Raw genomic sequence first — 26,490 nt, forward strand, 5'->3', positions numbered from 1 at the left:
TCCCACACCGACCAACATGTCTTATCTACACGAGTTCCACCTGCCTGCATTTGGCCCATATCCCTCTAAACCTGCCCAATCCATGTACCTGTCTGTAGAAACAGAATGCTGTAGCAACAGCGGGACAGGCAGCATCTCCGGAGAGAAGGAATGGGTGACGTTTTGGGCCAAGACTCTTCTTCAGAAGAAGTATTTTTGTCTAAAGAAGGGTCTTGGCCCAAAACGTCACCCATTCCTTCTCTCCGGAGATACTGCCTGTCCTGCTGAGTTACTGCAGCATTTTGTCTTTGGTGTAAACCAGCATCTGCAGTTCCTATCTAATTGTTTCTTAAACGGTTCGATAGTCCCTGCCTCAACTACCTCCTCTGGCAGCTCGTTACATACACCGGCCTTTGTGTGAATAAGTTACCCTTCAGATTCCTATTAAATCTTTGCCCCTTCACCAGAAACCTATGCTCTCTGGTTCTCGATTCCCCTACTCTGGACAGGAAGGTTTTGGAATATCTGAAACCTCCACGAAGGAGACCATCCAGAGTTTGTCATCGAGTTGGCAACTTGATTGTTGGTTTACTCAGCAACATTGTTGATTGTCAGTGTGGTGGTAGGTCTCCAGTGGTTTCTCTGGCAGGGAAGCTGCTCCAGGACTCAGGCGGAACCTTTCTCCGGCGCCCGTGTGTCGGCGGAGGGTGAGGCGAGCCTGCCCCGAGCCGGCCAATGGGGGAGCGGGTCCGCCGCTGAGTGAGGTCCGTCGCTGACGCTGCGGCTCTTCCCGTCCGGCGGCGCCATGGAGACGATCCTGGAGCAGCAGCGCCGCTACCACGAGGAGAAGGAGCGGCTCATGGACGTGATGGTGAAGGAGATGATGGTGAAGAAAGGCTCGGTGAGGATCTCGCAGCAACGCGGGGCCCATAGAGGCGGCTCTGCCCCTGGTGACCGGTGAATAAAGGGCAGCAGCGCTTCAGGCCTCCAGCCTCCGCTCATCGTCCCAGTTAGTGTCTGAAGAAGCGTCTCGACCCGAAACGTCACACATTCCTTCTCTGCTGCCTGTCCAGCTGAGTTACTCCAGCATTTTGTGTCTATCTTCGGATTAAACCAACTTCTGCAGTTCCTTTCTACTCATCCCAGCCCAGCTCATCCCATCCCAGCCCATTTATCCCGTCCCAGCTCATCCTGTCCCAACTCATCCCGTCCCAGCTCATCCCAGCCCATTTATCCCAGCCCAGCTCATCCCGCCCCAACACATCCCGTCCCAGCTCATCCTGTCCCAACTCATCCCGTCCCAGCTCATCTCAGGCAATTTATCCCAGCCCAGCTCATCCCATCCCATTTATCCCATCCCAGCTCATCCCGTCCCAACTCATCCCATCCCAGCTCATCCCAGCCCAGCTCATCCCAGCACATTTATCCTAGCCCAGCTCATCCCAGCCCAGCTCATCCCAGCCCAGCTCATCCCGTCCCAGCTCATCCCAGCCCAGCTCATCCCACTCCAACTCATCCCATCCCAACTCATCCCACCCCAGATCATCCCAGCCCAGCTCATCCCACTTCAACTCATCCCACTGCAACTCATCCCGTCCCAGCTCATCCTACCCCAGCTCATCCCACCCCAGCTCATCCCGTCCCAGCTCATCCCAGCCCAGCTCATCCCACTCCAACTCCTCCCATCCCAGCTCATCCCACTCCAACTCATCCCATCTCATCCCAGCCCAGCTCATCCCATCCCAGCTCATCCCATCCCAGCTCATCCCACTCCAACTCATCCCAGCCCGGAACGGCCATGCTCAGGTGGCGGTTACATTGCCGGGGATGGAGGGAGGGTAGAGCCCGTGTAGGAAGGAACTGCAGATGCTGATTTACATCGAAGATAGACACAAAGTGCTGGAGTAACTCAACGGGACAGGCAGCATCTCTGGAGAGAAGGAATGTGTGACATTTCCAATCGATAATATTTAATATTTGACAGTTCAATTCTCAAAAACAAATCATAAATTGGAGGTGAAGAGTATGAAGAAGGATTTAGAACCGGATCGTCACCCATTCCTTCTCTACAGAGATGCTGCCTGCCCCGCTGTTACCCCAGTACTTTGTGTCTATCTGGGAGGTTAGTGCGGGCAAGATTTCCCCCGAGCCAGCTTCCACCATCCCTGGCTGGGGTGATTTCCCCCCCCCCCCGGATCCTGGCTGGTGCCACTTGCCCCGCTGGTCCTACCCCCTCTGCCCCTGTCCTGCGCCACCTGCACCCCTCTCTCCCAAGCTGATACCACCGGACCCCCTCCCATCCCTTGGTCGATGCCACCTGCCCCCCTCTTCATATGCCAACTACCTGCCAACTTCCAGCTTTTTGCACCTTGTTTCTGCACTGACTGCCACTTCCCGACTCCCACACCCTGGCTGCTACACCCTAAATAACACTAGACTGACAAATTTTGAAGCTATTCCCACCGCAGAAATGTGCCCTGTTACACTGCTTTCTGCAAGCATTCCATTCTACAATGTGTAAGATGGAACTGCAGATGCTGGTTTAAACCGAAGATAGACACAAAAAGCTGGAGTAATGCAGCGGGACAGACAGCATCTCTGGAGAGAAGGAATGAGTGACGTTTTGGGCCAAGACAAAAGACTTCTTCTGAAGAAGGATCTCGACCCGAAAACGTCACCCATTCCTTCTCTCCAGAGATGCTGTTCCGCTGAGTTACTCCTGTGTCTATCTTTCAAACTACAATCCCAGTTTGTTTATCTCACATTCATTTACAATGAAAATGCCTCCTTCCATGCCATGGTTTCTCATTTTACTTCTCTCCCACTTGAGGTGTGAAGAGAAGTAAAGCAGTTGAGGTGTGAAGGGAAGTTTGGCAGCAGTTGATCAGGTCTTTCTGTGTCCTTCATTTCCCTCACAATTTCACCCTTCCCCTCAAGAGTCAGGAGTATTTAATTGGTACATGTGCCGATAAAGGAACAATTAAATTCTTATTTGCAGCAGATTAACTGTCCTACAAGTGTAATCAATACACAGCTAAATATAATAATCAAAAACTTAGTAACGTTCCTTCATAACTGATTATTACTTTAAGACATTTATAATGTGTTGTATCACGAAATAAACCTACTAATTATTATATTTCCTTAGCTTCGGGACCAAATCAACTCTGATCATCGTGCTAGAGCAGTGCTTGATGTAAGTAGGATCCCTGTGACTTTCTTTTTCCTTGTTTTTTTTCTAAGAATACTGCTATTTGTATTTTACATTGACAATCAAATTGTGTAGATCTCTAGATTTTCATCAAGTGCCTCGTTTGGACTCTAAATTGTGCACTGCATTTTACCTCCCTCTTTCAAAGGTGAAAAACTTTATCCAATGTAGTAAACCATCTAACAATTTGGGATATTTTTCTATGAAAACATACTCTTTCTGCTCTTTTCATCCTGAGATAAGTTGCTTTGTTGGGTATGGATAAAGCTCCCACATGTAAATATGGCATGACTGTTCAGTAGAGATGGAGTAAATGTTTTCCTGCAGGGTTCGCTCAACAGGTAAGTAACAAAAGCAGACTCAGGAACCATTTTTCCTTCCTCGTCCTATTTTGCTACTGAAATGTGTCTGCTGGCATAAGCAAACAGAGGATCATCAATGGCATCCAGTACAGTAAAAGCACAGCCTTAGAGACTAATTTTTATCAGATGTCTGAGTTGTTCGTGCAGTCATGATTGGTGCTATCTTTATTGCAGTTGTTCCTTACCTCCTCCCCACTTCCTAGATTGGCCTTGTTAATTCTGGTCCAAGTCTAATATACCACAGTTTCTGCTTTGCTGCCGAACTCCATCAGATCGAGGTTTTTATATTTTTCACAAGAATCCTGAAATTCAGAATTGATGACAGTTCTACAGTGAACTTTGGGTGGAAAAGACTCGGTAAAGAAAAAGTGGTTAGCTCGGGAGTTTCCAATATCACAATAACCTGAAAACCACAAACAAGAGTTATGTTTTACTCCTTAAATATTGTGTTAAAACAGGGTTCTCACCTAAAATAGATTTGCAACCCTTTGAACAGAACACTTCTGGTGAATATTTTAATTTTATATTATAAACAACCAATTTCTATGATTTTTCTTGCGATTTTGTTGGAATTTTTCTTTGCAGAAATTAGAATGGTTTAACACGGAATACTGAGAGTTAGACTAGAATTAAGAATTTGTTTAATGGTGTTACTATAAGAACTGAATCGCTGGAAATATTGTTTCTGAGAGTTATAATTATTTTCTCTTCCAATACAGCTCACAGCCCCCCTATTCAGCATCATTAAACACATGTCTTAATTTATTTTCCAGAGATACATGGAAGTTTCTGGAAATTCAAGAGACTTGTACGAAGATAAAGACAGGTATGTGCTATTACTGCCATAAGATCTTCAGCTGTTAATTCAAGTATTGTAGTAGTTAATGACAATATAATGCAACTTCAGTTTTTCAGAATTACTTTGTTTGAAACTGGCAGAATGTCACATGCCAGTTTAATTGTATGCATGATAGCGTTGATCGATTTTATTTTAAAAAAATGCATTGCTTCTCTCCAATTTATGCTAAACTGACATTTTAAAAAGTGTTTTCTTATAAGTTTTGTTCTGCTCAGTTTCAACCTTTATGAGTTTGACAGAGTAGCCAGTTAGCTGCATAACAATTAAAGTATATAATCCAATGTTTTAAATATAAAGATCTGTTTGAGTTGGTTGATATTTTCTATGCTCGAACCTGACAATGGTACACTGATAAGTTTATTACTGTTATTTGTTTTGTGTTGCACTTACATATATTGCACTGATATGGTTTTGTTTTATTGACAGTATGAGAAAAGATGAGTTAAATGCTATTTCAGGACCCAATGAGTTTGCAGAATTCTACAATCGGCTGAAAATGATCAAAGAATTCCACAGAAAACACCCAAATGAGGTTTGTAACTTGTCGCAGTAATGAGTCACTGATGGGAAATAGATTAAGGAATACATTTTTAACAATGTTATCATCAACTTTGTTAGCCATAGTGTGCAGTTTACAATTCCACATCATTCTTTTATTGATCATTTTTAAGCTGGAAATTGAATGTGTAGTGAAGTATATAGAAATGTTTCTAATTAAGTGAATAACTTTATACATTGATGTTTGTAAGAATAACCTAATAGAAACTATTGTGATATAAATTATCTTTTCTCTTGTGTTGTTGCAGATAAGTATACCCATGTCAGTAGAGTTTGAGGACTTAATGAAGACACGGGATAGTCCAGGTGAAGAAGCACTGAGTAAGTCTACAATTCTGTTTTTTAATGTAATAATTGGGTAGCATAGCATTACCACTGAGTCCTGTGGGAGAATCAATTTCAAATTAACTTAACTGTCTTTAATGGTCTGGCTACATTAAAACTGCATGTCTACCTTGAATGACTGAAATATAAAGTGCTTTGAAAACATTTTTTTTCCCTTTCTGTCCAAGTGTGGAGGCTTTTTATTTGTTATTATCATCTTGCTGTTAAATGCTATAACTTAATTACATATCACAAATGTTAAGCATGAATGTGTTCCACATAAATTACTGCAAATATGAATATGTGTGTGTATGTGACTGCTTCAGTTTCCAATTGTTAAACTGTTTCTTTACGTCACGGCTAACCTACTTAATGCATCGATTATTTATTGTTACAGATAGGTTGATTTACTTGTGAACCTTGTGCTTGTAATTGTTGTGAATGGCATGGTGATTAGTTTTACCGTATATAATTGAAACAGCGTTATTTTCACATATCTTTAACTTAATTTTCATCTCTTTGTCGGAATAATTTACGCGAGACATGAGTGACTATCAAAACTGTAGCTACTTTATTTGCAATAAATTGTCAGACAAGGAGAACACTCAAGCAAGAGGCTGTTCTGCAGATTCAAAGCATGCAGTGCTTTTATATCATTTTTGATAGCATATAAACAAGGTTAGTCATGTACACTTGTTTACAGGGCTAACTATTGTGATTCAGCAATCATTAACTTTCCACTGAAAATCAGGCTTCTTTATCCAAGTATGAAGATTAGTTTGTCTAGGTGTAGCATTGCATTCACAAGCTCTTCATTGTGTTTAGCAGACTTATTTTTGACGCTGGGCATATGGGCAGACATGTTTAGCCTAGCTCTGAAGGATACATTCACTGGAGTAAAGTTTGTTTCCCACAGAATGAAGTGCTGCCCATGTTGAAAGACAAAATGGAAGAACAGCTCAGTTCTTCACACAATTCCCACGTCATCATAATACAATTACTTTTAAGAATCTATCCAATATATTTTAATATGATTATTCATGAAAAGCGTTTTCTTGCCTGTGATTAAAATACATGTAAATAAAATTTAATTCTACATTCTCTTCTAGATCTAGTGGAGTTCACGGATGAGGAAGGATATGGACGCTATCTTGACCTTCATGACTGTTACCTCAAATACATTAACCTGAAAGGCTCAGACGTAAGTCACCCAAGTATGAAAAATCTCAGTGAAGCTAATAATGGTACAGTAGATAAGAACATTGGGGTAGCTACTTGTTTTTTGTTGAACAATGAATTGCAGCTCTTTACAAAAATAATTATTTATGTAGACACTATACTGCAAGCTTCTCCACTAGCAAGAAAATTGGAGGTTACTCAGCCTGGACACTTCACGTGTAAAGGGGTACATATTATCTATAAGGTCAGGGAGATTTTATGATATAGAGCCAAACAGCAAAGGAAACAGGCCCTTTGACCCAAGATGTTGACCAAGATGCTCTATCTAAGATTGTCCCATTTGGCCCATATCCCTATAGTTTAGTTTAGTTTTGAGATACAGCGCGGAAACGGGCCCTATGGCCCACCATCCGCACCGACCAGCGATCCCCGCACATTAACACTATCCTACACACACTAGGGACAATTTTTACATTTACCAAGCCAATTAACCTACATACCTGTATGTCTTTGGAGTGTGGGAGGAAACCGAAGTCCTCGGAGAAAACCCACGCAGGTCATGGGGAGAATGTACAAACTCCGTACAGGCTGCACCCATAGTCGAGATCTAATCCGGGTCTCCGGCGCTGACTTCGCTGTAAGGCAGTAACTACCGCTGCACCACCATGGCCGTCCTATTTGCGCACCTGTCCAAATCTGTTTTTAAATGTTGTTATTGTACCTGGCTCTACTACTTCCTCTAGCAACTCGTTCTATGCACCCATAACCCTCTGTGTGAAAATGTTGTCAATTGACCTCCTATTAAATCTTACCCGTCACCTTAAACCAATGCTCTCTATTTCTTGATTGCCCTACCCAGGGAAAAATATACTGTGCATTCAGCCCATCAATTCCCCTCATGAACTTGTATATCTCTATAAAATCACCCCTCCTGCGCTATAAGGAATAAAGTCCTAGCCTGTCCAACCTCTCCCTATATTTGGACCCTTGAGTCCTGGCAACAGCCTTGTAATTTTTACTGCAATCTTTCCAGCTCAATGGCATCTTTCCTACAGCAGGGTGACCAAAACTGAACATGGTTCTCCAAGTGGGGCCTCACCAATGCCTTATACAACTGTAACATAACATTTCAACTTCTATACTTGATTCCTTAACTGTTGAAGGCCAACGTACCAAAAGCCTTCTTCATCACCTTTTCTTCATGTGACGACTCTTTCAGGGAACTATAAACTTCTAAATCCCTCTGCTCCACAACACTCCCAAGGCCCGACCATTTACTGTGAAGATTCTGCCTGGTTTGACTTTCCAAAATGCAACACCTTACATTTATGTGGATTAAATTCCATTTGCCCTTCCCCAGCCCACTTTGCCCAGCTGATGAAGATCCCACTATAATTCTTGATAACCATCATGATAACCATCTTCACTTTCTCCACCTATTTTAGTGACATCCGCAAATTTACTAATCCTGCCTCGTACCTTTGGTATAGATGATAAACAGCAATGGGCCCAGCACCAATCCCTGATGCACACCACAAGTCACAGGCCTTTGATCTGAAAAACAACCTTCCACAACCAGCACCCTCTGCTTCCTACATGAAGCCAATTCTGTCTACAGATAACTAACTTTCCCTGGACCCCATACAATCTAATCTTGCAAAGCCTACCATGCAGAACCTTATCAAATGCCTTGCTGAAGTCTATGCCCTTCCCCTCAACAACGTTTTTGGTTATTTATTTTAAAAATTCAATAAACTTCACAAGGCACGATCTCCCACGCCCAGAACCATGTTTACTGTAACTAATCAACCCCTATTAAAAAAAATTTATGTAGTCTTATCCTTCAGAATCTTCTCCAGTAACTTTCCTATCCCACGGATGTTAGCCTTGTACAATTGGTTACAGTTCCCAGGTTTTCCTTTGAAGCCCTTCTTTATTTAGATAAAGGGCACAGCCTTAGCCACCCACCAGCCATCCGGCACCTCACCTGTGTCCAATGGTGATTTGTATGTCTCAGCCAGGACTCCTGCAATTTATTCTTGAGCATCTCATAGTGTCCTTGGATATATCTGATAGACTCAGGAAATGTATCTATGTCTTTCATCTTCGGACGTCCAGTACCTACTCGACTGTAATACGCACTGTCTGCAAGACATCTCCATTCCTAAGTTCCACTTTCACAAGTTCCTTAGTCTATAACTTCCATAACTACTTTTAAAGCTAATAGAACTGTGGTCGCTGGTCCCAAAAGATCACCCACTGACACTTACCTTGCCCAATTCATTCAATAAATTGCTAAGAATGAGTCTAGATAAAGGGTATTATAACAAAACATTAACTACCCATTTCCCTCCACAGATGCTGCTTGTCCCGATGAGTTCCTTGAGCAGCTCCTGTTTCTTTTTGTTGCTGCAAATCGCAGCACCTGCAGTCTCGTGCCTCCAACTGTTAAATATTTAATGGATTACATCTTGTTATCATTGAGTTCACAATGGTGTGAGGAAGGATTTTAAAAGTAATTCAATATTTCTGTCATCTGTAAAAATAGTTAAATTACATGCAGGAAAGCAGTTAATCTTGTGACTGAAGTACTACTTAAGATCTGGTTATTACTCCCTCGGTGGCACGTGGTTTAATCTCTGTTTAGCATTTAGATTCCACCTCAAGTGAAGGCTGTGCAAACTATTGTGAATTCCTTTTGTGTCTATTTCATATCAAGGTGATTATCTCTGGGTGGCCTTTATAGCTGCTGAGATAGTGATTGTTCTTCTATAGGCTTGTATCTTTTGGAAACCAAACAATCTTTCAATCTGTAAAGTTCTGAAGTTTTCGGTCATGGATATAAACCACATGCTACACTTTTGGATCTGAAATATAGTTACAGTTTGAGTTGTTATTCAGTAAAACATGGTAAATCATTTAGTCAGGAGTTTTGCCAAGAACATTTTGCACACCGCTGATGTCCTCATATAATAAGTAATAGTTTCAGCATGGAAATAGAACTTTTAAAAATTATCTCTTTTCTGAAAAGACCATGTAATAATTGTTTTATTTTCTAGAAATCTGATTATATTACCTACCTCATCACATTTGATCAACTTTTTGATATTCCAAAAGAAAAGAAAAACACAGAATATAAGCGGTAAGTAATCAATTATAATTTAAATGTTTGACCCTCTGAACGAAATGTCATTACCATACAGTCATAACAATAAAAAGCAAACAAAACATACAATTACATAAATTTAACATAAACATCCATCACAGTGACTCCTCCAGGCACCTCTTCACCGTGATGGAAGGTAAAAAAAAGTCTTATGCTTCTTCTCCCGTGGTCAGGCAGTCAAACTGCTGCGTCAAGGCAATCGAGGCTCCCGATATTGAAGCCCCTGCCAGGCGATGGAAGATCTCGCGGTCGAGTCGTGCTTGGCGATGAAAGGTCCTGTGAACGGGCCGATTCAAGCCTTGCGATTCCGGGCGGACGAAACTGCTGTGGCTGGAGCTCCCGAAAAGTCGGTCGCCAACCAGGGACCTGCGGGCTCCCAATGTTACAGTCCACAGGGCCCACGGCCGAAGCCTCCGAAAGTCGAGTCGCAGCCGCAATTGCAGCGAAAACAACAGCCTCCGAAGGTCAGCCAGTTCCGCGAGTTCACAAGGAGCCCTCAGGGTCGATCCCAGCTGGAGGTCGCCCAGCTCCTCGATGTTAGGCCACAGCGCGAACAGAGATATGACATGGGAAAAAAGTTGCATCTCCGTTGAAGAAAGAGTTTTTTTAAAGGTTTCCCCACCACCCCTACATAATACACAACTAAAAATAGACTAATACATACATGTAGCATTAATGATAAGACAAAGAAGGGAAAGAGACAGACAGACAGACTGCAGGCGAGCCGCAGCCGCAGCACACTAAAAACCTGAGATAATGAGATAAAGGCTTTTTTTCAAAACTCATCTCTTAACTAAGCAGCTTATTATAAACTGCTCTGCAGGGCATAGAGTTCCATAGCAGAGGCGCAACATTCCTGTGCATTTGTTTAATTTTATGTATAGTCCATGCTGGGTTTGCAGATAAATGTAATTTAAGAACTCTGTTTTTTCAGGTAGAAAAGCCACATAATCGAAATTATGTTAAGTAGTTTGTATAATGGAAGAATGAAATAGCGGTCATTTATCATGTACAAGTACTTATTCCTACTTCCTTTCCTTGCATTAAAGTTGCCATTTCAAGCATATTAATATTTTAATTGTATTTGTGTGTCCTCTGTTTGAGTTATCCATGCTTTTTTTTAATGTTCATCACCTCATGAAAATTAAGTGAAAGATAGATAATAAAAGGAAGATACGAGGAACTTTATGTTTAATCTCGGGTTGTCTCAAGTCTCTGAACAATAGACTGCTCTCAAGTTTCACTTTGAGATGTGAGCATTACTGAGGAAGTTCCACTTTTGGATGAGATGATAAACTGAAGCACATCTGCAGCAACATGTGGTATGGAGCTCGGTTTTTTGTCCCAGCCAACGTCTGTCACTGCTGAACGGAGAATAGATGTCGCTGGTCACTTTAATTAGGCATAATTATATATACATTGACACTAACATTGCCTATAAGATATCTCACATCAAATTAACTAATTGTGAAGTAAACTATGACACTAATGTAAAAGGTGGGATGTAGTTGAAAGTTGTTTCTTAAATACATTTAATTTTCATTGAGAATGGATTCAGTTACTGGCTGTTGCTTACTTGCTCTTATCTTCTAGAATGTTGCATTTTAAGTTGGAAATGTTTAGAAATGTATACTTTTGTATATGACCACCAAGTAGTGGCTGTGTTATTATATGAGAGATTGTCTGGAGTCTCTGGGATGTCTCCATTATACTTTTATTAAGTTGTTTTAAGAAATTGTTTTGGGATGTTGAAATGTAAATCACATACTTGGTAACAGTAGTTTAGTTTATTATTGTCATGTGTACCGGGGTACAGGTTTTTGTTTGCATGCTATCCAGTCAAAGAAAAGACTTTACATGAATGCAATCAAGCCGTCCACAGTGCACTGATAAAGGGTACAACATTTAGTGCAAGACTAAGTCTGCTAAAGTCCGATTAAAGATGGTTCAAAGATCTCCAATGAGGTAGATGGAAGGTCGGGAATTAGATAGTAGTTTGTCTAATTTCAAATGCCCAGTTTTGTAAATTTGTCTGTTTGTATATTTTAAGAAAATGCATCCAAATCTCTCCTCCCTCGTGCACTGAAGTAAATCGGGGAACCAGATGCATAGAGTACACATTTGTCGGGTGGTCCAAATGTCAGCATCTAGCAATTCTGTTCAGTCATTTTACAATCATTACACATGTTTAAGTAAATTGTCTTGTCCATTTATAACAAATTAGCTTAATAATTGAAATTGAGTCACAACGTTTCTCACTTAACATCAGCCCTTTGAATCAACTGGGCACTTCTTAATCAGGTGTTTTATTTTGGTTGAACTAAGTCAAATATAAATCATTCCACTTCTTATTTAATATGATGTTCTTACACTTTAAAGGACATAAGCATGCAATTAAAAATCCTTGTTGATTATATTAAAGGCAGTTTGTAATTCCTTTAGGTATCTGGAAATGTTGCTGGATTATCTGCAGGATTATGGAGACCGAGTGAAACCGTTATTGGATCAGAATGAGCTGTTTGGAAAAATACAAATTGACTTTGAGAAAAAATGGGATAATGGCACATTTCCTGGCTGGCCAGTATGTAGCATTTAAATTATTCTGTAATTACATTGATGTATATCATATCAGATGACTGTCAGATTAATTTAAACAAGTTAATTATTGATTATTGCAACAAAGCCTAATGGTGTTGATTTTTTTGGTGCCATTTTCACTTAACTGCTGCAAGGAAAATTGGTATCAATTTGTTTTTTTGTGTTTGACCTCCCATGCTAGTTGTTAAATGTTAGTTGGAAAACCTGGGAGAGAAATACAGCTCTGACATTTACAATTTGCAATGCCATGTTCATACTCAAGATGGCAGAACACCCGAAAAACCAAACAAGTAATAGTAACTCAGTCTGAGATGGGTCCCAACCCGAAATACCGCCTTTCCATTCCCTCTACAAATGCAACGTAACTCAGTTGCTCTAGCACTTTGTGTTTTGCTCAAGTAATAGTAATTTGTTCCCACATTACACCCAATCCTGATCTTGAGTAACATTTTGGCCGCATACACTTGGTCCAGAGAGGTGTGTGGAGGAGTTTATTGATTGTACCCCATTCCAATGTTATTCTTTTATCTCCTCTTTGGTGGTAATTAAAGATAGGCAAGAAATGATTGAACTTCTCTTCAGTTCAGTTCTAGCACATTCACTTTCCCCAGCCAATTGAAGGTTAATTAATAAAAGTACAGAAATTCTGTAAAGGGTTTCACAAATCGGACATCTTCTGAGAAGAATATTGAAACGATAATTTCCAATTCGTTTTTTTGTTAGAACTGCAGAAAATAAGTCACTAACCTAACTTTCTCTAAACTATTGTCAGACTGCTGAGTGTTTTCCCAATATGTTTTAGTCCTTTTCATGTTTTCAGCATCTACATTACTTTATTTGTTATATAAGGTTAATTTTATTTCTACTTTTTACAAAATCAGCTGCTTGATCTCGAATTCAACTGAATTTTGTGATCATTGAATGGGCAAATAAAATCTTAGTTTTATTATGGGTAGGCAAAGGTGGATTAAAATTCTACGCAGAGCTGAATAATTTGACTGCAGCATGGATAAGCTTGAATGCTCTCGCACAGCTGAGACCTGGACACGATATTCAAAATATTTTCCACTCTGCAGTCTAAATATTATTTTGTTGATCTGTCCTGTTGTTAAATGTGTGTATTTAATTGTGGCACAATTTATAGATTTGAATAAAGTCATCACGCAGTGTAGCCTGTTGATGTTGCATTGTGAATTTAGGAATACCTTCATATTTTGGCGTCATTTGGTTTCATTGAATTTAATTTATTTTTCTTTTGATAGAAAGAGACAAGCAGTGCCTTGACTCATGCAGGAGCTCACTTGGATTTGTCGGCTTTTTCATCTTGGGAAGTAGGTTCTCCTTTTAATTAGTTATTTTTTGATTCAGTCCATTTTAAAGATTACATTAATATATCGGGTTGGAATGCGCTTGACAATTCTGTAATTTTTTTCCTATATCTTTGTTTTCTGTAAAGTATTTACAAAGAAAAAAGCACAATTATCTTTCCATTAAGTATAGTCTGATGGTTTGATAGCTAGAAGCTTATTTTCAGCTCATTAGGAAAAATCATTAAATGTTTACAAAAATTCATGGTCCATGCTTTGATTGTTTATGCAGATTTCAACTTGTACCTCTTCAGCTTTCTCATAGAATTTGTGTTGAGACCAGGTATCCTGGTTTGAGGCTCACTTTGGGGAAACTGTCCCTTGGCATCCTTCTTGTCACTAGTTTCTCAAAATGTTATGTTTTGTTTCGATCTGGATATATTTTAAACCCCTACAGTCAATTGAGAGCAATGGTGCTCGATTTTTTTCCTTATTAGGACAAGCTCCTCATCCCAGAAATAAATCTAATGAGGTAACACTGTGTCAAGTAGAGCTCTCCTTGGGGACGTAGTCCAATAATTACTTACTCTTCTGCACCAACCTGTGTCTGCATGTATTTTATGTACGCTGGTATACCAATGTCATTGAACAACATTTACTTTTCCTGCAATTAAAAAAAATATTTCTATTTCTTCATCAAATGAAACACGTCCCCATGTATGTTGAAATGTATGAAATACCCCCTCTTTCTGTTATCTTCCGACATACTTTCTCAACTAACCTCACACTTTGACTTCCTCTTTGGGACTACATTGCAGCTTGAATTTCCCTAAATATTGAATAGCTAGCAAACTTGCCTATATATTTCTCTAGATCCTTTCATGTAAGCCATTAATACCAATTGTAAACAGCTCGAGCTCTAGCTCTGATCCTTACAATGCCATTATTGTCACAGTCTGACCTGAAAATGATCCATTTGAAAATGATTTTCTTGTATTCTTACTATTGTATTAATCTCAATTTTAAGAACACTTATTTTATATGTCAACCTTTTATGTTCGATGTTTTTCATAACTGCCATTATGCTTGAAATGACAGGAATTGGCTTCCCTGGGGTTGGACAGATTGAAATCTGCTTTGATGGCTTTGGGTCTGAAATGCGGAGGGTAAGTGTTTTGTTAAACATTCATGAGAATTAACGCTACCAAAAAAAGCTTAGTTTTGGTATTACGGGATTTTTTATATATATGGAATACTTTAAGATTGAATTGTAAAACATTACTTTTTTATTTCAGAACCTTAGAAGAGAGAGCTCAGAGGTTATTCAGCACCAAAGGGAAATCTTTGGAGGCACTAGATCCTTCACTATTTGCAAAATCTAAATCCAAAGGCACCAAAAAGTTAGTAACATATCAAAAGTGATATCTGAATTAGTGTGAAAATACACAAAAGTCATGTTGACAATGTTTCTAAGTTGATTCAACATTTCCTTAGTTGTCAAAATATGTACTATATGTCAAAACCTATGTATGACCACAACACCTCTTCATCTCTCTGAATCTTGTTCCTGCTTTGTTTGATGCAGGATCTCCAGTTTTCATCAGTCTCAGGTGAAGGGTACAATCTGAAATGGGGACTGTCCATTTCCCTCCACAGATACTGCCTGCCCTACTGAGTTCTTTCAGCAATTTGTTGGGGTTTTTTTGCTCCAGCTTCTACAATATCATGTGTCTGCTGATTCTGCACAGGCAGGACATGTCCTTCTCCGCATTTATCAATAGCGGCGACTCTTGGACTTCTGCTTCTGAATGCCATTTATAGTGCAAAAATAAAATTTATAATTTATGACATTATACGCTAATGACCTTTACCGTGACTTTGCCTTTACTTTCCCTTATTTTACCCTGAACATTTTCAAATGCTGTTTCTCATGGCACTCGATTTGTGTCTGCTTTTTTAAGTCTTCTAATGAAATTGTTCATGGTTCATTTCTTAGAATAAAGGGGAGGCCATTTAAGACTGAGATGAGAACAAACTCTTCCACCCAGAGAGTTGTGAATTTGTGGAATTCCCTGCCACAGAGGGCAGTGGAGGCCAAATTACTGGATGGTTTTAAGAGAGAGTTAGATAGAGCTCTAGGGGCTAGTGGAATCAAGGGATATGGGGAGAAGGCAGGGTTATTGATTGGGGATGATCAGCCATGATCACAATGAATGGCGGTGCTGGCTCAAAGGGCCGAATGGCCTCCTCCTGCACCTATTTTCTATGTTTCTATGTCGCCAAAGACAAGGCAGTTTTAACCTAACCATTCCAGTGAAATTGATGGAATTGGATTTGCTAATTTTAAACCCTGCCTGATTTTAGTTGATATTGACTTCACTGAAAAGTAAAGTCAAGTGAGGTGTAAAATTGGCGCACAGTCTGATCCCACTAGTTTCCCATACTAGACCGCAGCCGCCCTGTAGCTCACTGAAAAAGTCTGTGGAACAGATGCTACCAGAATAGTTGTACTATATGTAGAGAATTGTTACCACTAATCTTTGGGTTTTTGTGCCTATTATAGCAAAGGTTATTAAACTAACAATAGTATTGGGGAAAATTATTATTATTTAAATATATATATTAGTGGGCAGCACAGAGGCGCAGCAGTTGTATAATTGTCCCTAGTGCGTGTAGTTTAGTGTACGGGGTGATTGCTGGTTGGCGTGGACTCAGTGGGCCGAAGGGTCTGTTTCCACTCTATCTCTAAATATCTCGAAAGAAAATCTAGAAAAATGTAGAAACAAAGAACTGTGGATGCTGGTGTGCAAAAAAAGACACAAAATACTTGTAACACAGTTGGTCAGGCAACATCTTTGGAAAATAAGGAAAGGTGACTTTTGAGTTGGAACCTTTCAGACTGATTTTAAGTGAGATAGTGTCTGCTGTAAATAGAATATTTTCCTAAATAAAAGAACAAAGCTGAAAGTGGGATAGGCAGTGCCTGGGGAGACTGAAACATAGTTACATTTCAGATTAATGACATTTGATAAATTTAGGAATGGTTTCCTTAGTTTATTTTGAAAATTATTTCATCAGTCTGAAGAAGGGTCTCGACTCGAAATATCGCCAATTCCTTCTCGCCATAGATGCTGCCTCACCCGCTGAGTATCGCCATATAATCGCCAAATATCGCCAATTCCTTCTCGCCATAGATGCTGCCTCACCCGCTGAGTTCCTCCAGCATTTTTATCCACGATTGAAAATATTTTGTTCTGTTTTCGATGAGCTATACTACGATTCTATTGACCATGAATATCATGCTGGTGCTGATGCAAGTGAACACAATTTATGCATGAACACCAGCAAAAAAAATGCAGACAGGCAATTTCTTTTCACCACATCACGTCCAAGTTATTAATCCTATTGTCACACAAAGCGTGAGCATAGGGCTGATCTTGTGCAGGATCTTTGTTTCCCAACGCTCCTTTCCAACAAAAGAAGTGCAGTCTACTATAATACCTTTGCAGTTTCTTCATAATAAAAGAAGAATCTAATCATGGAATGTTTATGTATCAGTCACTAGATGTGCTTAAATCAGTGATAATATGGATTTATCTGTAAAATTAACTTTTATGACATGATGCAATTGCGCATCCCCACACAACATTAGAGTGCAAATAAATGTACCAATTACTATTTATTAATCCCACTTGTGTTTTCAAACAGATGGTTTGATATGTTCATATGATATCTGGATAGCATGATAGCAGTTCTGTGCATTGCATTATGCAGATTCAGATAACATAATAGGTTGGGTGTGTTTTGTCTATCAAATCGTGAAGACCCGAAAGAGAAAGCATGCTGTAAGACCCCTGATCATCAGAGTATGCAGTCAACAAAGCTCTCATAGTTCCTGTCGTAGGAGGTCTCTTGTTATAACTATACTGTATTTGACAATACTTATTATAGAAAATGATGAAGTAATTAATTCTTTCATGCCAACAATTCTCAATTTAATTGGAACAAAACCAAAAGAATTATCACTGCTGTGAAATATTATATGCATAAAATAGAAATTGAAATAGAAATGTCAGCGACTTGGACATGTGTATCATTATATGCCTCATAACATTGTTTGCATCACATAATCACAAGAAATATGGTCTTTTGAATGATTTATTTTCATCTTCATTAAATATTCTTGTTTTCCACCCTTTCACCATTTCTCCCCCCTCCCCACCACCAACTAGGGATTCTGAACGCAACAAAGAAATTGCTTTCCTTGAAGCTCAAGTATATGAATACATAGAGATCCTTGGGGTGAGTTGATTGAGGCTATTGCACATCTGTCTGGTCTATCTGAAATTTAAAGATTTTTAACTTATTATGGCCACTATTCATAAACTATAGTTGACCACTTGTTCAGATTCATCTGGAGGGACACTGATTTACTTCTGATGGATCAAAGAGTATAACTTCGAAGTAATTGCAGAAGTGACTTACTGTTAATAAAATCTTGCACAGAACTCTGCACTCACATGCAAATAAATGTGATTGTCGTGTTTTTTAAGCTGATTGCCCCTGTAAATCAGTTGAAAGGAGAAATATTGATCTATTTTAATACCATCAACTTGTTTACATATGAAAAGAATAGTGCTATATGCTGGGTCCTGAGTCTTTGTCTGTGGAAAGGTGGATGAGGGTCAGGTGGTCTGAGTCTGTCCTTGAGAATGGGGCTGATACTGGGCCTGCGGTTTTTGCTGATACTGAGCTAGGGGGTAGGTCTCTTGCCCAGGGAGTGCAAGTTGGGCTGATAGTGAGGCAGGCTTGTGGTCTCTAGTCCTTGGGTAGAAGCAGCTCCTGTGGTAGCTCAGCCCAGCATCTATTGGCTTGCTGTGGCCATTTCCCAGTAATGCTCATTGCCTTCCTTAACAAAATGCTTTATGCATGGTAACCTGGCATCAGTGAGGATATATTTTGGTGCCACTGTGCTGGATATCCTGAGAAAAGAAAGAGTTTATGATAAGCAAACGGAGATGCTGGCAAATTGGCCTATAAGGTGGGGCTGATGGTGAGGTTTTTAGTGTCAGTTTTTGTACGGTACGAAACAATGGCTTTATGTTCTTGTTCAGCTGCATTTCCTAAAACATAGTTTCCAAGAAAACCATTCTTTTCAGGAAAAATAAGTTGTAATGCAAAAAAAGCAAACTGCTGGAGGAACTTACCAGATCAAGCAGCATCTGTGGAGGGAAAGAGCAAGCAACATTTCCGGTCGAGATCCTTCTTCCTGGATAAATTAATGCTTTAAAATGCAATTGCTATTGTTTTTTTTTTTGTTTTTTTTTTAAATATTTTATTTTATTAGAAGTAAGTACAGTCATATGGCACCAAAGTGCCTAATATATATTTTCATAATACATTTTATGTACAACTTCTTTTTTTTTGCTATTGCTATTGTTGATAACACTGGTTTGGATATGGTGTACTTTTTAAAATGCTTGTATATAGTGGTTGCCTTGACTTCTGCTACATATCACAGTAAAATAAGAACACCATTGTCGCAATTCAAGTTGTGGCAGTAAATATGGAAACTAGTGTGTGGGGAGTGGGTGACAAAGTGAGATGACATAGAACTAGTGTGCACGGGTGATCAATGGTCGTTGTGGGCCGAAGGGCATGTTTTCACGCTATACCTAATGCTAGTTAGAATAGTTTTCCTATGAGGGAAGAAGCTGGTGCACTTGTGGAAAACCTACATGCAAACAGAGAAAATGCAAACTACATAGAAACAGCATTTGAGGAAAGGATTGAACTTGGATCACCAGAGCTGTGAAGGAGTGGCACTACCTATACTACTGTGGTGTTTATTATATCATGCATTCCTTGTTTCTGAAGAAAGAAAAATTCTTGCTAATGGCAATTTTAATTTTCATGATGGGGTATGAGAAATTGTTGTTTTTGTAATTGAAATAAACTGCAAATAAATTTACCATTGCTTTTAAAATATTGTATGGGGTTACTTTTCATTGTATCAAGATATTGCCCAAAAAAGTCTGTATATTTTATAACATTTAGCAACCTACAACAGATTTCTGCTTATCTGATGTCAAATTTGACGGTTGATCTTGTACGTTCACAAAGGATTCTTCAGTTTGTCACACTGAGCAAATTAGTTTTGTTATTGTAATGCAGCAAAGTATCTGTGGCCTTCTGATGTCTTGTGACTTTTTTTTCTCCTGCCCCACAGGAACAGAGACAGCTCACCAGAGAAAATGTTCAGCGCAAACAAGCCCGGACTGGAGAGGAGCGGGAGGAGGAAGAAGAGGAGCATATCAGTGAAAGTGAAAGTGAAGATGATGAAAATGAAATCATCTACAATCCCAAGAACCTGCCACTGGGTTGGGATGGCAAGGTGAGCATAAGCCAAGGTGCTGAAAGATCCATTGGCCATTCACATTTATGCACTTTGGTGATAACTTAGAATGAAATTTAATTCTAAAGAGCTGTAAAGTGTTTTGATTCCGAATGCTAATTTTCCTGCACATTTTTGTTAACGTTATCCCGCGATGCTCCTATCGATCCTTTCATCCGTCCACGTTTATGATTTTTTAATTTAAAAACTTTTGTGATGAATATTTGAACTGTAGGTAGCACCAAAACATGTCCCATAGAGTTTTGCTTCAATTGAGTAGAAGGAAAAAATATTTAATAATTGATTCATGCTGAATCTTCCTGAAATAGTGTCATGTGCTCTGTAATTTGAATAAATTATGCTGTCACGTTGAAATAGTCTACCGCAGTTCCAGATTTGGGCTTTCCTACATACCTTCTTCACGATATTTTTAGATAATTCTAGATCCTGTCGAAAATTCAGTTCATGGAAAGGGAATTTCGAATTTGAACTTTTAAAACTTGAGACTTGTGACTTTCAAATCAACTTATAAAATTAAAGCTTAGCTACTGCGCGCAGTGGGGGGGGGGGGGGGGGGGGGGGAACGTGGGGGATGGTAGGCTTTGCTTTTACCATTCCAACCCCCGAGGAAACGTTTAAACATGTCATTTTACAGCAGGCACCTTAATGATGAAGAAGTTATTTTACCACCGCCCAGGTAACAGGAGGCAAAATTGAGTATCTCAACTAAACAATGGTAATAGCTGGATATTGTTTCTCAGCATATCTAACAATACAACGCTGGTCCTCTAACAAGAATACCTCGTTCTTAAAATCTTACTTTATCTGAAAGTCACACATAATCAGTAGCAAAGAAAGCAAACTCAATGCTAGCATTTATTTCAAGAGGGCATGTATACAAAAGACAGGGATGTAATGTTGAGGCTCTATAAGCCACTGGTAAGGCTGCATTTAGAATATTGTGAGCAACTTTGGGCACCATATATAAGGAAGGATGTGCTGGCTCTGGAGAGGGTCCAGAGGAAGTTTACAGGAACGAGTAGGTTAACCTATAATGAGCATTTGTCGGCACTGGGCCTGCACCTGATGGAGTTTAGAAAAATAAGGGGATCTCATTGAAATATTACAGAATAGTGAAAGGCTTGGATTGAGTAGATTTGAACAGGATATTTCCACTAGTGGGAGAGTCTAGGACGAGAGATCATAGCCTCAGAATTAAAGGATGTTTTTTAGGAAGGAGATGAGGAGAAATTTCAGAGGGTGATGAATCTGTGGAATTCGTTGCTATCGAAGGCTGTGGAGGCCAAGTCACTGGATATGTTTAAGGCAGACATAGAATGATTCTTGATTAGTATTGGTGTCAGAGATTATGGGGAGAAGGCAGGAGAATGGGGTTGGGAGGGAGAGATAGATCAGCCATGATTGAATGGCGAGGTAGACTTGATGGACCAAATGGCCTAATTCTACTTCTATTCCTTATGACCTTTTAAACAATTCTCTTTCCAACTTTTAACAGCTTCATGATGCATTTGGTAGTTTGAATTGAACTTTTGGACTGATTCATATTTGTTGGAACACCAGGAGTTAATTTTGCAACTCAATTTGAAATACTTAGCTCATCAGCGAGCATTTGTGGACAGAAAAGTAGATTTCATGTTCCTTGTTATCAGGACATTTCAGGATAGTGACCTCTAAATTCCTTATTCAAACTGAGCTAACCTTGAGTCTATAATAAAAAAAGAAGAAAATCCTTGAAATACAAAGTATATCAGATGACATTTGTGGAAATAGAGAAAGAGAATGTTTCGAATTGAAGGACCTTCAAATGTTTCTGACATTTTCTCTTTTTATTTCAGATTTGCAGCATCAGAGTTTTTTTTGTTTTTCCTAAATTTGAGATTCTCAGGACTAACACAAATTCTGTATAATTTTCCCATTGATCTTAGTTTTTATTCTTTACAAATCTTAATTTCTATCAGTAGGTAGCAGTGCTACTAATCAACAGCAGATGGCAGCATCAATCAATTTTTGCATATCTCACTGTTTTTTGTCTTTTCAAAGAAATGTTCACTTTTTGTAATTCCTTTCCAGCCCATTCCGTACTGGTTGTACAAGCTGCATGGTTTGAACATCAACTACAACTGTGAAATTTGTGGAAATTACACTTACAGAGGACCCAAAGCATTCCAACGCCACTTTGCTGTAAGAATAAGACCGTTTTTATCAAGAGTGTAAACTCCTTAATACTGTTTAAAAAATGCATAGTTCTCAAGGTTACTTTTCTGCTTGTTTACTTTATTTCCTTCTGCTACATCTTGTTAACTCATATAGAGAGTCATCTTAAATGTTTTGTAATCGATGACTGACTTGCATACAAATGACTTTTTTCCACCAAAAGTTTTTGAGATTGGTAAATTAATTACCCAGAGGTTGAAATTAATTTAATATATTATTCTGAAGGTATATAAGGTGGGCTCTTTTTATGTCCCGTGACCCCAGTCCCAACTTTACACTGGCTACACTGACCTACAATTTTGAAAACAGGAGATTTTTCTCTTTAGGGGTGACATGTGTTTTTCTGCTTGGGACTTTGATCTTGTGGTTGACTCTGTGTGGATGACAAACAGAGTTACAGTAATCAGGCTATCTGTTTTAAATACGTTCCATCGGAGAACATTCACTATGTTCAGTATGTAAACATGCCCAGAGAAGCCTATTACTGAAGTTTGCCTTGTTTTTTTCAGTGACCCGACCAGGTCATTAACTTCATATTCTGTCCAGGTAAAGTTGTATTATCATGAACTGTCTTTGGTGCAAGGTCATGACTGTATGGTGGACGTTTTTGAGTTACTGACACATATAAGGCTTGATAGAAAATATTCAGAGAGAAATGAAGGCATAGAAGTATGAAAGTCTGACCACACACACACACACACAGTGATTGAATGTATTACCCTTTTCTATAACTTAATTGAAAACTAAATCACAGCAACAAATATACAGAAAATAACCTGTCCCTGATGGTCATAGAGAGGGGGGGGGGGAAGTAGCGTCATACGGCATGGAAACAGGCCTTTCGGCCCGACTTCCCAAGCCGAACAACATGCCGCATATTTGTGTGTTTATTTCTGTTATTCACATGCCTGTGTATTTTTTTTCACCAATTTTAGGAGTGGCGTCATGCTCATGGCATGAGGTGTCTCGGAATCCCAAACACGGCACATTTTGCCAATGTTACCCAAATTGAGGATGCAGTATCCTGTAAGTGCTCTTTTGTTTTATTGAGTCAAAATTGAATAAAATTCCATTGTACGTTCTCCTAACTCAAAACATTTGCAAAAGCTATTATTATTAATTATAATCTCCCTCTTTTGATTGTCTACATTTGTCCATAGTTGCCTCTTTCATGCAATGGCACTAATCTTTTGACTTTAATTACAAACTTGCTGTTTAAAACTTATTGAATCTGTTAGTAATTCTGTTGCCATCGTTACTTGTCAATTTAAAAAGTTCTCTTTATTTCATGCAGAGTCAGAATGTCTATACTGTTAACAATTCATGGGAATTATTTCATTATTGTGACCTATTGTGGCTTTTGGCAAAGTGAAAGGATTGTATTACCTGTGGCAGTGCGACTATGCTTTGTGGTCACTTTCAAATGGAAAGGAAATGCTGGTAAAAGGCAGTGGGTCGATGAAATTGGTTTAATAGTTTAAAGTACATTATAAAAATGTTATAGATGCACAAAATTGAGAGGGTAACTAGGGAGAAGGTAGGATCACTCAAAGATAAAGGAGGACATTTTTAATGCCGTCAGAGGATGTAGGCGAGGTACTAAAGGAGCACTTGCATCTGTATGAATGGAGAAGAACATGGAGGATAGTGACATCGGTTCAAGGTATATTAATATGTTAGGGCACTCTGAAATCAAGGCGGAGGTGGTGGGTCTCTTGAAAAGTATTAAGGTAGATAAATCTTCCAGGGCTTGATGGGATCTATACCAGGATGTTGAGAGAGGCAAGAACGAAGAGGTAAGATTAGGTCTTGGAGGATTGGAGAGTGGCCAATGTTATTCCTTTGTTTAAAAAGAGAAGCAGACATAATCCATGATATTATAGGCTGGTAATAGGCTGGAATTATAGTCGCGCCGCCCATCATTCGGTGGGCGGCGCGACTTTCGTCAGCAGCGGCCTCTGCAGTCCGTCTGCGTTTTTATTATTTTATGTCTATGTTTTTATGTAGTTTTTGTTATTTTTTGTTGGGGTATGTGTGTGGGGGGAGGGGGTAACTTTTAAATCTCTCCCTGCACGGGAGACTCGACCTTTTCTTTGTCGGGTCCGTTGTCGTTGGGGCTGCGACGAGGAGCGGCCTCCAAATGGAAGACCGGGGGCTCTGGTGCCGACTACTCACCTCACCGTCGCGGAGCTGGCCGAGTCCGGAGCGGGTGGAGCTGTGGTGGACGCTGCTGCGGCCCGACCCCCGGAGATTCAGAGGCTGCAACCGCGGGTTTGGCGGACAGTGACACCGGGAGCCCGCGGGTCCCTGGAGGGAGACCGCTTTTCAGGGCTTCCGCAGCGGCGACTTCTCCCGCCCGAGTTGCGGGGTTGAAGAGCTCCTGGAGCGGGGCCTACATCACCGCCCCGCGCGGCTTGGAATGGCCGCGGGACTGCGAGCGCCCGCCGGGGGCTCTAACACCGCGGGACAATTCGCCATCGCCCGCCGGGGGCTTTGACTTTGAATCTGACATCGGGGGGGGGAGTGCAGTGGAGAGATAAGTTTTTTTGGCCTTCCATCACAGCAATGTGATGGATGTTTATGTAAATTATGTTGTGTCTTGGGTCTATTTGTTTGTAATGTATGGCTGCAGAAACTACATTTCGTTTGGACCTCAAGGGGTCCAAATGACAATAAATTGAATTGTATTGTATTGTATTGTAAACCTCGAGTCAGTGGTGGGGAGGCAATGGAGAGAATTCTTTGTGATGGGATTTCCTCGCGTTTGGAAGATAATGGGATAATTAGAGACTGTCAGCATGGCTTTGAATGCAATAAGTGGCTTAATAACGACTGACATTTCTGAGAAAGTGATGAAAGTAATCAATGAGGGTAGGGTGTTGTTTTCATGGATTTTAGTAAAGCACTTAATAAAATCCCCCGTGGTAGGCTGACTAGAAGATTAAGATGCACAGAATCCATGGTGACTTGGTAGCTTTATTTTGAACTGGCGTACCCATAGAAGGCTCAGGCTAGTGTTGGCAGTGTGTACTTCTGGCCGGAGGTGAGTAGATTCCGTAGGGATCTACTGGGACCTCTGTTGTTTGTGATGTATATAAATGCAAAGGGTTGGTTTGTAAGTTAGCAGACAACACCAAAATTAGTATGTTACAGACAGTGAGGAATCTATCAAAGAATACAGATGGATTTAGATCAACTACAGATATGAAAGGAGAAATTATGGAGTTTAATCCGAGCAAGTGCGAGGTGCTACACTTGGGAGGTTGAATGTAAGGGGTAAGTATATAGTTAATGGCAAGACTCTTAACAGCATTGATGTACAGAGGGATTTTGGGGTCGAAGCCCATAGCTCCCAGAAAGTGGTAACATTTGTATATGGAGTAGTCAAAGAGGCATATAACTTCATTATTTGAGGCATTGATTAAGGCATGCTGCAACTTATAAAAGCTTTGTTTAGTCTTTTAGAGGATTGTGCAGTTTTGGTCACCCCCCTTATAGGAAGGATTTGAGGCATTGGAGGAAATGCAGACGGGGTTTACAGGACCGCTCCCATGATTTGAGGATATTAGCTATAAGGAGAGATTAGACAAACTTGGGATTGTTTGCTTTGGAGGTTGAGGGGATAGAAGTATTTAAAATTCTGAGAGGTGTCGATAGGGTCGACTGTTAGAACCTCTTTCCCAAGGTGGAAATGTCAAACCATAGAGGGCATGGCTTTAAGGTAAAGGGAAAAAGTTTAAAGGAGATATGTGAGGTAAGCTTTTTTATGAAGAGAGTGGCGGGTTGCCTGGAACGCACTGTCAGAGGTTATGGTGTAAGCAGATATGATAGTGGCATTTAAGAGGCTTTTAGATCGGCACATAAATATGTAGGGCTATGGATCGAGAGCAATCAGAGGAGATTAAATTGGTATCGTGTTCAGGATGGACATTGTGGGCCAAAAGGCCTGTTCCTTTCCAGGACTTTAGACAGAGGGTGGTGAATCTGTGGAATTATTTGCCACAGAAGCCTGTGGAGGCAAATTCAGTGGATATACTTAAAGCAGAGATAGCTAGATTCTTGATTAATATGGATGTCAGAGGTTATGGGGAGAAGGCAGGAGAATTGGGTTAGGAGGAAGAGATAGATCAGCCATAATTGAATGGTGGTGTAGACTTGATGGGCCGAATGGCCTAATAAACCTTCATAGCTTCAGAAAAAACAGTCCAAGTTTGCCCAACCTCTCCCAATACACTCGAATCCAGACAGCATTCTGGTAAACCACTTCTGCACCCTCTTCAAAGCCTTCACATTCTTCCTGTAAAGGGCTGACCAGAAC

At 40.0% G+C, this 26,490-nt stretch overlaps 1 protein-coding gene across 1 annotated transcript in view; it reads left to right on the top strand.

Annotated features, from left to right (window-relative positions):
- Positions 1-719: 719 nt before the first annotated feature.
- Positions 720-26,490, top strand: part of sf3a3 (splicing factor 3a subunit 3) — a 32,013-nt gene continuing 6,242 nt past the window's right edge. The window contains exons 1-15 of the mRNA XM_033045333.1: positions 720-880; positions 3,128-3,175; positions 4,326-4,378; positions 4,838-4,943; positions 5,218-5,290; positions 6,403-6,494; positions 9,532-9,614; positions 12,081-12,219; positions 13,499-13,567; positions 14,642-14,709; positions 14,839-14,943; positions 17,776-17,845; positions 19,773-19,937; positions 22,029-22,139; positions 23,108-23,198. Of these exons, the coding sequence (XP_032901224.1) occupies positions 785-880; positions 3,128-3,175; positions 4,326-4,378; positions 4,838-4,943; positions 5,218-5,290; positions 6,403-6,494; positions 9,532-9,614; positions 12,081-12,219; positions 13,499-13,567; positions 14,642-14,709; positions 14,839-14,943; positions 17,776-17,845; positions 19,773-19,937; positions 22,029-22,139; positions 23,108-23,198 (1,369 nt within the window). The 5' untranslated portion in view covers positions 720-784. The remainder of the gene's footprint in view (positions 881-3,127; positions 3,176-4,325; positions 4,379-4,837; positions 4,944-5,217; positions 5,291-6,402; positions 6,495-9,531; positions 9,615-12,080; positions 12,220-13,498; positions 13,568-14,641; positions 14,710-14,838; positions 14,944-17,775; positions 17,846-19,772; positions 19,938-22,028; positions 22,140-23,107; positions 23,199-26,490) is intronic.

The sequence above is a fragment of the Amblyraja radiata genome, chromosome 27 (genome assembly GCF_010909765.2).
Source record: "Amblyraja radiata isolate CabotCenter1 chromosome 27, sAmbRad1.1.pri, whole genome shotgun sequence".
Taxonomy (NCBI): Eukaryota; Metazoa; Chordata; class Chondrichthyes; order Rajiformes; family Rajidae; genus Amblyraja; species Amblyraja radiata.